This window comes from Alosa pseudoharengus, unplaced genomic scaffold, assembly GCF_046254945.1.
Source record: "Alosa pseudoharengus isolate Yale_2024_CS ecotype anadromous, Long Island Sound unplaced genomic scaffold, YU_APseudo_1.1 YU_APseudo_1.1_scf_15, whole genome shotgun sequence".
In the NCBI taxonomy this organism is placed as follows: Eukaryota; Metazoa; Chordata; class Actinopteri; order Clupeiformes; family Clupeidae; genus Alosa; species Alosa pseudoharengus.
In genome coordinates this window covers 31,033,403-31,046,033 of record NW_027468620.1, presented here as the reverse complement: position 1 = coordinate 31,046,033, position 12,631 = coordinate 31,033,403, and the positions used below count along the sequence as shown (strand labels likewise).

Genomic DNA, 12,631 nt, shown 5'->3' with positions numbered 1-12,631 from the left:
TAATGGTAGCCTGTATTTGCAATCATTGTACAGTGTGTTAATGTAAACAATGTTGAAATAGGCCTAGGCTAAATGTTTTATAATTTATATTAGTTACATTGTGTTTTTCCTTAGGCCTACTTTTACTACAGAACTGTTTTGAGTTATGTTTGTTTTCTGATAAACTGCAATGCATTGTGAACGACAGTTTCTCCACATTCTCCACAAATTCCTTGCAAAATGTATTGGCAGTCAGTGCGGAGACAGTATTTTCTTCCCCCTGAATAACATCCGGAAGATGGAAAGTAAGTAATGTGCAAAAGCTAGTAAGGCTTTTTGACTTAACATTATTAGCGATATTAGTGAAAATGTAGACTAGATTAAGACCTATCAAGTTGGCCTAACCCTTTGTTGCGGCCGATGTGACGTTGGTCCCCGAGGGTCTTCAACAACATTAGCAAATCACAATCATCACAGCACAGACAGCAGCTCTTTGCCACGGCACGGATGCCTCTCATCCAAGAAGTGGAGCCTCCACCGTTATGACAAATTGAGACAACAAGAAATGTTGCTTTTCGTCGCTGAAGCGCCTTCACTAGTTTTTAAGCGAGTGACGTTACCTGTGTTACATGTACACTGCTGAACTAGTAAGAAAACGTATAGTTAATTCGACGAGTATTTTTTTCCTCGGATCAGATGGTCGCTAACATTAGCTGGCATTGTTGCGGTCCATAGAAGTAAAGCTAACGTTCGCTAGCTCCTGACTAGTTCAGTGAGCCCGGTTGACAGCTAGCCAGCTACGAGGAGGAGGAGGCTTGCCAAGTTAGATTGCTGCCTGGCTGCCTGCCTTGTATTACTACAGCCGTTACTGGCATTCATTCTTACTGTTGAAATTCATTCACGGATGCCTTTCTTCAATATAAAACTACGGAAACAAAACGGGTCCATTACAGCGACCGTCTTTGAAGAAGGTAACCGATGGATCTCTTCTAGTTCATAGTGTTGGTTGTGGTTTTTACAGAATAGCGGAGAGTACGCTAGCTAGCTCATGTTAGCTGGTTGGCTAACCCTTTTAGCTTCTAGTCAAAGGAAGAGCGGCTAGGTCGCTAGCCTGGAGAAAAGCCTTCCTCGCTGAGGAGTGGAGGGACCAGTCAGAAAATCGACGTGGAACGGAGAAATTACTGTGTGATGGCAAACGAGACAATCATTCTCAATGTGTATGACATGGTGAGTACCCCGTTAAGTTCCCCAGATGTTCTTCGTTCCCCGTCTCAGTGTTGCGGAACAAGAACTTTTGAGTGCTCTCTTCATAGTGGACCCAATTAACGTTACTTGCCTTTCTAACGGTAAAGTTCACGGTTTGACCTGCGTTACAGATGCGTACAAACACATCAGCTGTGTTGCTTCTGGATATCATACTGTGTTAGCAAGTTGAGTTATAGGTTGGGGAAGCTTTCAAAGTTATGGAACTTTATGAAATAGTGGAAGATGCTGAAAGTGAAAGCCAAAGTCCAAAGCTATAGGCCTAAGTTATCTTTTTCAAACAGCCCGAATGCAACTTTTCAGTTTAGGTAATGTGCTGCTTTTAATAGCAAGTGTATTGGTCTTTGCATCTCTCTCATCCTCGGCGTGTGTGCATGTGTGTTTCTCTAGTCTAATACACGATTTAAGATTGATTTATTTGTTAAAAAAATCTTGTGTTTGGTGTGTCATAAGCCACATCTCTTGGTTTGTGTCCATAGCACTGTTTCCTCTTTAAGCTTTCATGCTTGATGAGACATTTGACCAGCGCTCCCTGTTTGGATATGCGGTGGGAGCCTGCACACACTAGAAAGTCTGTTTCACACATCAAGGACACTTTCATGTACATAATAGAATAGGTAGCCTTTTTATCCAAACTGATGGACCTTGCATTCTTAACAGCAGTGCAGTCAAAACTAGAGAGATCATTTTTATTATCAATAAAAAAGGAGTTGATGGCTATCCTTTGAAATGGTCAGGGACATCATGTTCAACGCAGTCTTCCGAAATCTAAGAGAAATAATACATAATAATAATACTAGTTTAAATAATCAATTAAATGCTGAAGATAACCAGGCTCCAAACCAAGGGGTTTGGGCTACTAGCTTACTTCTCAGGAATTTCCTCTCCTGTTGGCTCCATCTCACTTCCCCTAAATCAATGCAAAATGTCTATGAAGCTATGGGTCCAAAAATCACTCACTGTGCAATAACTCTGGCACCAAATTTCCCAATATGACCATGACCGACCAGTTGTTGGTTCCATTTCTTCAGAACATGACAATGTTCTCCATGATTTTTTTTCATTATTGGGCCAGAGCCACTTCTGATGTGGGTTAGTAGACTCGACTGCTGCATTCACCTGCTCAAAGTCAAAGTCAGCTTTATTGTCAATTTCTTCACATGCTCCAGACATACAAAGAGAGCGAAATTACGTTTCTCACTATCCCACGGTGAAGACAAGACATATTTTACCAATTAAGTCCACAGACAAACATAACATTCAAGTAAACAAAAAAATAAGTAAATAAGAGGGCATATACAATGAAGAAATAAGAGCAGCAAAATTTGGTTGAAATTGTGCATAGACAGTCAATAAAATAGTAGTGCAAAGTCAGGCCAATAAAAGGCTGAGGTAGTTCTGTTTGACCTAAGTAAGAAAGAAAGTGGCATAGTGGTGCAAGTTATGAAAGAGCAGCAGAAGTGTTGTGTTTTCAGGACAACAACAACAAGTTGCAAAGTGTGCAAAGTGTACAAGTGTGCAAGTGGAGTAGTGCAAGGCGGCCATTGTGGGTCCAATATCCAGGATGTTATGTAGCTGAGGGTGGAGGGGGGAGAGGGGGGAGAGAGTTCAGCATCCTAACAGCCTGGTGTATGAAGCTGTTGTTTCCCTCTTGGGTCCAGTGTTTGTCTGGTCCTCTCTCTCTCTATGTAGTTGTAAGACAGCTGTTTGTGCCGAGGATGAGGGAATTCCTACGGTCTCTTCTCCTGTTTAGGCTCATTACCCCTGCCTCTCGAAGTGTCTGATGAAGGGGGACATGAAAGGGCATTAGCCGGGGACAGTGTTTGCCACAGAATGTAATTCTATTTGTGGTGGTAGGTTTGCAGAATTAACTTGAATGCAACAGTTTATAATTAGCGCAGCGTGGTTATGATGCTAACCAGATTAAAGCACAATTTAGTACAACCTGGAAAATCATTGTGTGGTGGTCAATGTTGATATTGTGGTGGGCCGCCACAAATAAGTCAATGTATGGGAAACACTGGGGGAACAGCAATTAGATCTTGCTGCCGGCGCTTTCATTCTGTTTGTGTTGTCCTTGTTGGTCTGCCTGAAGACCACAGTGGTGGGTCTCCCCACTCTGCCACCTATATTAGTGAGATTAGCAATAATGGTGTACGGTGGAGATACTGGCTGCTTGGTTGTGACAAAAAAATCAAAATCTGGATTATTTTGGTCAATATTGAGATCAAATATAATACACGATTAGCCTACTCAGTGGTTTTGGAAACATCATCCATTTTCTAAACTGTGAAAAAAGAAAACAGTGAGTTAAATTGAATTTGAAATATAATTCAACTGAAAACAAATAAATACAGGCAAAATATTTTTACCACTGTAAAGCAATGGGGTGTGCTCAACTTACAACATAAAACAACACCAAAGAACTTTTCCTCTGTCGCACGCATGCTATTTGTTCATCCAGCACTGGCTTTGCAAATAACGATGTCCACAGACAAGGTAGAGTATGTTGCATGATTTTATGAAAGTATAATGTATTGCGACATCAGAAGCAAGTCAAATTTGTAGTTTTTTATGTCTCCCTTCATCGAACTACAGATCTGCTACCCGATCTGGCAAACTTGCATAGTGCGGTTATAGCCGATAGAGGGAGAATGCAGAAGTGCTGTTCACCCTGTTACCAGTTGATGAATCAGTGAAACGATTTTGGAAACATTATTTTAGGGTACAAAAAACTCTTTGGTGTTTGCTTTAAGACAAAGCAAGAGCATTGTTGCAAAACAATGCATTGAATTAATCGCTCCATTTCAATTATGCTTTTTTCCTAATCGTTGTAAGTGATAATTGATGATTAATTGATTGATTCGATTAATTGCACAGCCCAGGACTAAGTTTATAGTAGTATGTGTTGGTGGACACTGCACACCAAAGCAGCAGTGGAAATGAATGCAAGCCGTACTGAGAGTGAAAGTAGTGGGTTGCTTCCGTGAATCTGTTGTCAAGCATGAGATCACTCAGGCAAGTCAGTCCATTCCCTTCCCCCATTCATACACACACACACACACACACACACACACACACACACACACAGACACACACACACACATCAACATCAATCCCTGAAGAAAGAGCAGCCTTTCACTGTTCAGCGCAATCCACTCATCATTGCTACAGCTCTTAGTGTGTCTTTTTATTTTTTCTAATCTTGTGGACGAGGCTCGATCGATCTGTGCTGCATCCTCTCTGGCCGTTTCTGTTTACTCAGCCTTTGATGGCGAGCATTCACGAGGAGAGGAGTTCCCATCATCACAACCCAGCCAGTCATGCTTAAAAAGGCTCAGGCAGGGGCGATTCTCTTTCAAGCATACATTCTTTTATGTTACCCCTTTGAAAACTATTATTGGTGTTGTTTGTTTGTTTGTTTGTTTGTTTGATTGATTGATTGATTGATTGATGTGTATCAGAAGTAGTTGGTGTCTTTGTTTTACCAGGATTGTCTCTTTAGACGTCTCTTTCAAGCTTCAATCAATCAATAGGACTAGTAAGCTATGCATTGGTTGCCCATAGTCACATCCTACACATAACCGTAGGTCTAGTACAAAGGCTACCCTCCCACAGAATGTATGTTTTCACAATTATTTTTAAGAATAATGTTTTTGTCTGAAATGGTTTGTTCGTTTGTTTAGTTTTGTTTTGGTTGTTTATCCTCTTTCTCCTCTTGTGGTGCGGCTGATCCCATCCCCCCATATGCCTTGCTGATTTACGGACACAGTTTATGATGTGCTCCGCAGCCATCATGGCAGCCACACACGCAGTCGCATCACGGGCTCGACCTCTATGATGAGCAGGACTCGTCGTTGTGAGATGACTGTTGGCATGGAGACGCGTAAATCTGTCGCGCTCGTCTCGGGTGCGGTTCTTTAAAAACGGCACGGCTGTGCTTTTCACCTGCTCTGCTTGATGACGACTCGTTTGTCTTCTGAGGGACAGCGTCAATCGTCGCTCGTGTGAGTGATGGAGAGGCGGGCCTACAGCTTCCTGTCTTATTTACTGATGTGAGGCTGTTCTGCTCATGGCCTTTGGTCGGCCCATGATTTACAGAGTCCATTCAGGCAAATGGAATGAAATGGTTTTTACTGGGTTTGTGTGATTTGCTATAGTGTTGTGTTTTTTTTATGTTAGGCCTACTGTGTGTGTGTGTGTGTGTGTGTGTGTGTGAGAGAGAGAAAGGGTCTGTGTGTGTGTGTGTGAGAGAGAGAGGGTCTGTGTGTGTGTGAGTAAGTGAGAAAAGGATGTAAGATTAGTAGTCAGTAGTCAGTGTACTTGAATAATAAGCATGTATTGTAGGCCTACTGATTTACGTTTGTGGGCTCAGAACAGTATGAGAATATTCATTCATTCATTCATTCATTCATTCAACCTTTATTTATTCTCGGAGGGTCATTGAGGGAAGCCCTCATTTTCAATGAAGCCGAGATAACAGAAACAATGTAAAAAGAGAGAGAGAGAAAAAAGTATAGGTATAGGTCAAGGCCTATAAATAAAATAAAACAAAGTAAAATAAATAAATAATAAGATATACATTATAGAGGAGGGAGGGGAAAAATACATAAAATCTTAATAATAATAATAATAAAAAAATTATAATAATAATAATAATAATAATAAAGACATTTACTTAAAGCAGGTACAAATTGACAACGGAAGGTTTGTGATTACAGATCTGAATTGATTATAGGAAAGTATAGAGTTCATTTTTATATTACACTAAAGATTATTCCAGGAAGTAGGGGCACTATAACAAAAGGCCGACTTTCCCAACTCAGAGTGGATACGAGGAACCTTGAGCATCAAACAGTCATTTGACTATGATGAGCTAACATACTGTATGTTCATGGTCTAAATGTTTTATGTTTCTATGACTGTGAGAGATGGCTTTTTGTAAAAAGTTGTAGCTTATCCTAACGGGCGGTAGTGGCTAAGGAGCTGGGCTAGCATGCCCTAAAAGCCTGAAAAGTTGTGGGTTCAATTCCCGTCTTCCAACGTTGTGCTGCCCTTGAGCAAGGCACTCAACCCCGCGTTGCCCTGAGGAGAATGACACTTTGGATAAAAGCATCTGCTAAGTGAATAAATGTTAAAAGCACTTGACTCCAACCCAGAGCTTCTGTCATAGAGCGTACTGCTGCTCCAGCTCGCCATTGTGCTTCAGCTCTTTTGGCATTCCCAGCCTCTGAGTCGGAGACACTTCCTGGTCTTCAGGAGGAGTACCATTTCATCAGAAATGCAGAGTTTGGCCATCGATCAGTGAGACATGACTTAGAGGGAAGTCAGATTTCATGGAATTGTGGGAAACTGATTGACTCACAAGAAATAGGCTGAAACAAGATGTTTAGGCTGAATGACCTTATGCTACACATAAATGATCAGTAGAGCTGTCAAGGCATAGGCCCCCGCTGCTGACATTGCCAGGCTAATACTCATCGCCCAAAGTAATCATTGCTGTGCATTTCTGATGCAATGAATGAGGCTATATCTAGTTTTTGTAGTAGCCTAGTATAAGTATAAGTATATATACTCTTTTGATCCCGTGAGGGAAATTTGGTCTCTGCCTTTATCCCAATCTGTGAATTAGTGAAACACACTCTGCACACAGTGAACACACAGTGAGGTGAAGCACACACTAATCCTGGCGCAGTGAGCTGCCTGCAACAACAGCGGCGCTCGGGGAGCAGTGAGGGGTTAGGTGCCTTGCTCAAGGGCACTTCAGCCGTGCCTACTAGTCGCGGTTCGAACCGGCAACCCTCCGGTTACAAGTCCGAAGTGCTAACCACTAGTAGTTGTTGTTGTTGTTATTTGGTGGGGGTAGGTGGGGAAGCCCCTGGTGTAACAGGTTTGGTTTGGAGCTTCCAGCTGGATCATGGCCAGATGGCCATTTCTGCTGACTGGATTTCTTTCTTTCTGCCGCGGCTAATGAAGTTAAACTGCTTAGGCCGCAAAGAGGCGGCGGGACCCCAAGATGTAATTAGAGGGGAAAAAAAGAAATGCAAGAGTTGGGTGATGAACCCAAACAAAGCCAATTTTATCTATTGAAAAAGTGAAACAAAAATATGTGTTTATGAAGAGAAATGGTGGTGTGTTTGTTATTAGTTTATGAAATTGGCCACTCCACAGCAGAATGAATGGCAGCGTCCCCCAGAGCTCAACATTAACTTTTAAAAGTGGTTAAAAGTGGTTGCCAGTTTGACAACCAGGCATGAGGTTTTGGTTGCCAAAGCCAACCAAATCTGGTTGCCACTTGTAACAATTTGGTAGCCAAGGGCAACCGGGCAACCATTAATGTCGAGCCCTGGCGTCCCCTATAATCACATGGAAAAAGCGCTATCTGCAGAATGTTAAGCGTAACTGGACTATTGGGCAGCTACTATGTGCAGAGAAAGGAGCAGACCAAGAGGGTGCTTGGTATCAAGTGGAAAGATAAGCTGGTAACAGGACTGACCTGCCAGTCAGCAAGATTGGATGAGTGTTTTGTGTAGTGTGAGTGTAGTTGAGAGCACCTCAGCCCTTGTTGCAAAACAAGCGAAAATCGTGTGTGTGCGTGTGCGTGTGCGTGTGTGTGGGGGTCCGTCTCGGAGAAGTGTGCACCCTGCAAAGTCCACTTAAAGTCCCATTATCTCGCTCTGAGGTGTGGCTTTAATCAGCATGTAGCCGGGTGATCCCATGCCCAATGATGACCGGCAGCTTTAATGAGCTTTGAAGTAATCAGGGCCAAAGGGATAAGAATCTTATTCCTCCATGCTCCACCACACTGGTGGTTCAGACAGACAGAGAGAAAGAGAGAGGCTGTGTGTGTCTGTCTGTGTGTGTGTGTGTGTGTGTGTGTGTGTGTGTGTGTGTGTGTGTGTGTGTGACAGAGGGAGCTGGAGAGCGAAAGAGAGGCTGTGTGTGTGCGTGCGTTCGTGCGTGCGTGTGTGTGTGTGGGAGACAACAGACCCAAAGCAGCAGCTGCAACAGTGCGGTCGTCGTGGGCAACAGGGTGCTTGTGACTCCTCAGGTGCCCGCGTGTGTGTGCGTAATAACCCGGCTAATTCCAATAATGCCAAGAGTCTCTGAAGTAGGTGGGTGTGTTTTGGTGTGGTTGCCTCTGTGGCTGGCGAGGGTGTGGAGGCTAAAGCTGAGGTTCTGACCGACAGGGACTTGGTGGTGTGAGGGAGAGCGGACCCGGCGACCCAAAACTCAACGTTTCATTAAGATTCATGAGGTCATTTGATCGCCGTGCTGTCGGTTGTCTTCTCTAGCCAGGGCAGAGGTAGCAAGTGACTCTCTTTGAGCCCCATGCACTGTACATTGGCTATGTGATGCAGGTTGCTTTGCCAGTTGGCTAAGGTGCTATACAGTTGCTTTATGGGGTTATTCTGTGTCAAATCAGACCAAATCCAGCAAAGCGGTTGCTGCACCGTATCAGATCTTGCTTTACCGGAACGGTGCTGCAGTTTTTTTTTTACCGCTAATGTGCAGCAGTCGTTGACGTGTGTTTCCCCACAGCAGCAACTCATAGTATGCAGACAGCTGAGGTGTCTGTGTTTGTCTAAGTGTGATCATTAAAGCTCTCAGTGCAACAGAAGGTGACAGAGGTTTGTTTAAGTCGTGACGAGCAGGCTTAAGCTATTCATGTTGGAGTTATGTTTTTCTAGAGATATGTGAAGTGTGTGTGTGCGTGTGCGTGTGCGTAAGATAATAGACCTACAATCATCTGCACATGATTTTTTATTTTTGAACCAAGAAACAACTGCAGTGATGGTAAACATGGTAAGCAATGTTAGGCTACCACAACAACTCCTGAAACACAAACAACAAGAAGATAAAGAGTGTATTGTGGTGTCTTTGAATTGCATTTTTTTTGCCAAAACTGAAAGAACTGATTTCCTCAAGCCGTTAACATTTTTATTCAGACTCTTCATATGCTAGGCTAGAGAGTAAACCCACCACCAGTCAAGTATTCAGACTTGAGTGTATTCACACTTTGAGCACCCAGCTGCCTGTTGAGCTCCTTTGAACTGCTCACCTGTTCTGCACTGCGCAGGGGCTCTGAATGCCGACCGTGTGATCATATGATGCTGACCTTGTGCCAACCCCACGGGGTAAGAGCCGCTTTGCAATGCAGAGGCTGCAGTAGCAGCACCGACACTTCAGAGCAGACGTCGCTATTTGCATGAGAAAGAATGGAGAGCGGCACAGGAAGTGTGTGTGTGTGTGTGTGTGTGTGTGTGTGTGCGTGTGTGTGTGTGTGCGTGTGTCGTGTGTGTGTGCGTGTGTCGTGTGTGTGCGTGTGTCGTGTGTGTGCGTGTGCGTGTGCGTGTGTCGTGTGTGTGTCGTGTGTGTGTGTGTGTCGTGCGTGTGTGTGTGTGTGTGTGTGTGTGTGCACACGCGTATGCTGGGAAGGGTAGGTTAATATTTTGTAGCTGTTCTGTTCTACACTTGTCAGCTTTTTATGTGTCTTGCGATTCAGATTTGCATGTTTTCCACTCGGGAAACGTCTTCTCTGACAGTCTTCTGTGCGGCTCAGTTGACAAGGCATTTGTGTGGAAGTCAGCCTCTTTGTGTTTGGATGACGAGCATTAAATGGGAACTCACTACCAGTAATTAGCCAGACCCATAAAACACCATAGTGCTGCCGCACTTAACACTCCGGTCCGTCTCATCAAGCAAACTCTTTTGACTGATTGTTTTCAGTAATGTGTTGCACACCCGGAATTTAACAGACTTTAACAGACTTTGGCTCAGACTAGCTCTTCTCTTTTGCCAAACAGTGAACTTTTCAGAGTGCCTCATGGCCTGATATGTGGTCTAATTCCATGTCCTGCCAAGTGTGGACTCCAGATGGTCTGTTGCCCTGGAGCCTGGGTGGGTGGACAGTGGACCGTTGCCCACCCTTGGTTTGCCCCTTTCGCATGATATAATGGACTGCCCAAATGCCAGCACGAAACAGGTCAACTGTCTTCAGCTATTCTTTCTGAGTGGCTGGCCATCGAGGTCAGAGATTCTCCCTCTCCCTCTCTCTGACTCTATCCCTGTCTCTCTCTCTCTCTCTCTGTCTCTCTATCTCTTTCTCTCTCTCTCTCTCTCTCTCTCTCTCTCTCCCTCTTTCTGTCTCTCTCTATCTCTTTCCCTCTCTCTCTCTCTCTCTCTCTCCCTCTTTCTGTCTCTCTCTATCTCTTTCCCTCTCTCTCTTTCTCTCCCTCTTTCTGTCTCTCTCTCTCTCCCTCTTTCTGTCTCTCTTTCTCTCTCTTTCCCTCTCTTTCTCTCTCTCTCTCTCTCTCTCTCTCTCTCTCCCTCTTTCTGTCTCTCTCTCTCTCTCTCTTTCTCTCCCACTCTCTCTCTTTCTCTCTTTCTGTCTCTCTCTCTCTTTCCCTCTCTCTCTTTCTCTCTCTCTTTCTCTCTCTCCCTCTTTCTGTCTCTCTCTCTCTCCCACTCTCTCTCTTTCCCTCTCTCTCTCTCTCTCTCTCTTTCTCTTTCTCTCTGTCTCCCTATCTCTCTGCCGCTGGCATTGGCTGGCCACAGTGTGGTTGGTTCTGGGCAGCCTGAAGTCCAGAGAAAGTGAGTAGCTGAGGTAATCGAACTACGTGCCAGCGATCTGGTGTCACCTTAATCAGGTTAATGTTTTTATTGACAGCTTTCGTGTACTGTACCTTTAATGCAGCAGTAATGGCCTCTGCTCTTTTTTTTCTGTCGACTGCAGTTCTTTCCAAATATCTTGGCTTGTAATAAATAATATGGATGTGAACAAGATTACAATGAAGGATGCGTGGACCGTTTGGCTTGCATTAACGTTAGTTCCTGTTGGTGTCGCCAATCTGCAAGGCACACATTTCAAATGTGTGCCATCTTGAGACGATGCAAATGTTTCATGGCCAAGTATCTGTTCCTAAGTACCGTTTAATGCATAGAAAAGAGCTCGTGACTTTGGCTAAGTGTGCATTGAAACATGTGGCATTTGCAGTCTGCCACGATTCCTACGGGCGAGGCTGCAAGTGCAGTGTGCCGTTTCTCAGCGCATCTCTCTTTTGTGTGTTTTATCGTGGACACATGGGTCCAGACAGTAGTGTAATGGGTCCAGACAGTAGTGTAATGGGTCCAGACAGTAGTGTAATGCCCATAATTGTATGATATGTGATGCCCAATTTAGTCTAGGCACAGTCACAACAGACCTCTTAATTGACAAGCAGCTCTTTCTAACATTCGTTGGACACAATTTCTCTCTATGTCTATGTCTGTCAACCATCCTCTCTCCATGTCTCTCTCTCTCTCTCTCTCTCTCTCTCTCTGTGTCTGTCTGTCTGTCTGTCTGTCTGTCTGTCTGTCTGTCTCTTTCCTGATAGATAGTTGTACTGAATGAGAGCAGCTGTTCAGCATCAGTACAGCATTCTGTGGAGCCAGTCAGTCTCATACGACTCACACTCCCTCCTTATCAGCCTGCACTATCAGTAAGCCCTGTCTGTCTGTCTGTCTGTCTGTCTGTCTGTCTGTCTGTATGTCTGTATGTCTGTCTGTCTGTCTGTCTACTTCCAGACTCCTCTCTCATGTCTTGGCATGGCTGGGTCCAGGTTCCTATTTCTGCCCACGTATAATTGTCTCATCAGCCAGAGGGAGCTAATTACCTCCGTCTCTTCCTCCTTCTGTTCACACCTGCCAGCTCTTGGCGCTACCACCACAGTCATTCAAAGGCAGTCTATTCTTTGATTATACCTTTGGCATAAGTGTGGGCGTTCGGCTTAACAAAGGGGCTACACCGGGCGCGTAACTGTACCGTTCCGTTAGCATCGCGTCTGCTGCAACAATTAGCTTCCACTGCAATCAATGGAACTGGCTACACCAGACGTGATAGCGGCGTGTACATTAAAAAAAAAAAATAGACCAGTCTTCTAAAACTGTTTTTATGTGTCGCAACTAATAGGCTGCACTCCCATACTTTATTGGGCCTTCAGAAAGAAGCCCCGTTTCGCCACCCCACTCCTCACTATGTTCAATAATGTCTGGAAACATTCAATTGAGCTTTAATTCAGATTATATTGAATTTAAATGAGTTTATAGCTCACATTACACTCCTGAGCTCACAGCAGTGTGAGAGAGAGGAGACACCAAATTAGGGTTGGGACAACGCGTCGACGCAAAATATGAGCGTCGATTCGTCAAGCATAACGTGTGCTGCTAAATATTTTTAATTTTACACCTTCAGTGTTTTCTATACGTTGACTAATCTGTGGCTGGGCAAAATATTCACGATTGTTGTTGCCACATAGAAGCACTGCATAGAACACAGTGGGCTAAATTGCTATTAAATCCGCTTAGCATCGTGACCATGCTGCGCTTGTTCAAAACTGCTGCATTAAAC

The 12,631-nt window shown here is 44.1% G+C and overlaps 1 protein-coding gene across 2 annotated transcripts in view; it reads left to right on the top strand.

The window, feature by feature from the left end:
* The first annotated feature begins 330 nt into the window (after positions 1-330).
* The window catches only part of desi2 (desumoylating isopeptidase 2), a 46,228-nt gene continuing 33,927 nt past the window's right edge, over positions 331-12,631 (top strand). The window contains exons 1-2 of one of the 2 annotated variants that reach the window (XM_076286236.1): positions 356-950; positions 1,063-1,206. In XM_076286236.1, coding sequence (XP_076142351.1) covers positions 1,168-1,206 — 39 coding nt within the window. In that variant the 5' untranslated portion in view covers positions 356-950; positions 1,063-1,167. Of the gene's footprint in view, positions 1,207-12,631 lie in introns of both variants that reach the window. The other variant, XM_076286237.1, reaches the window with a different exon arrangement.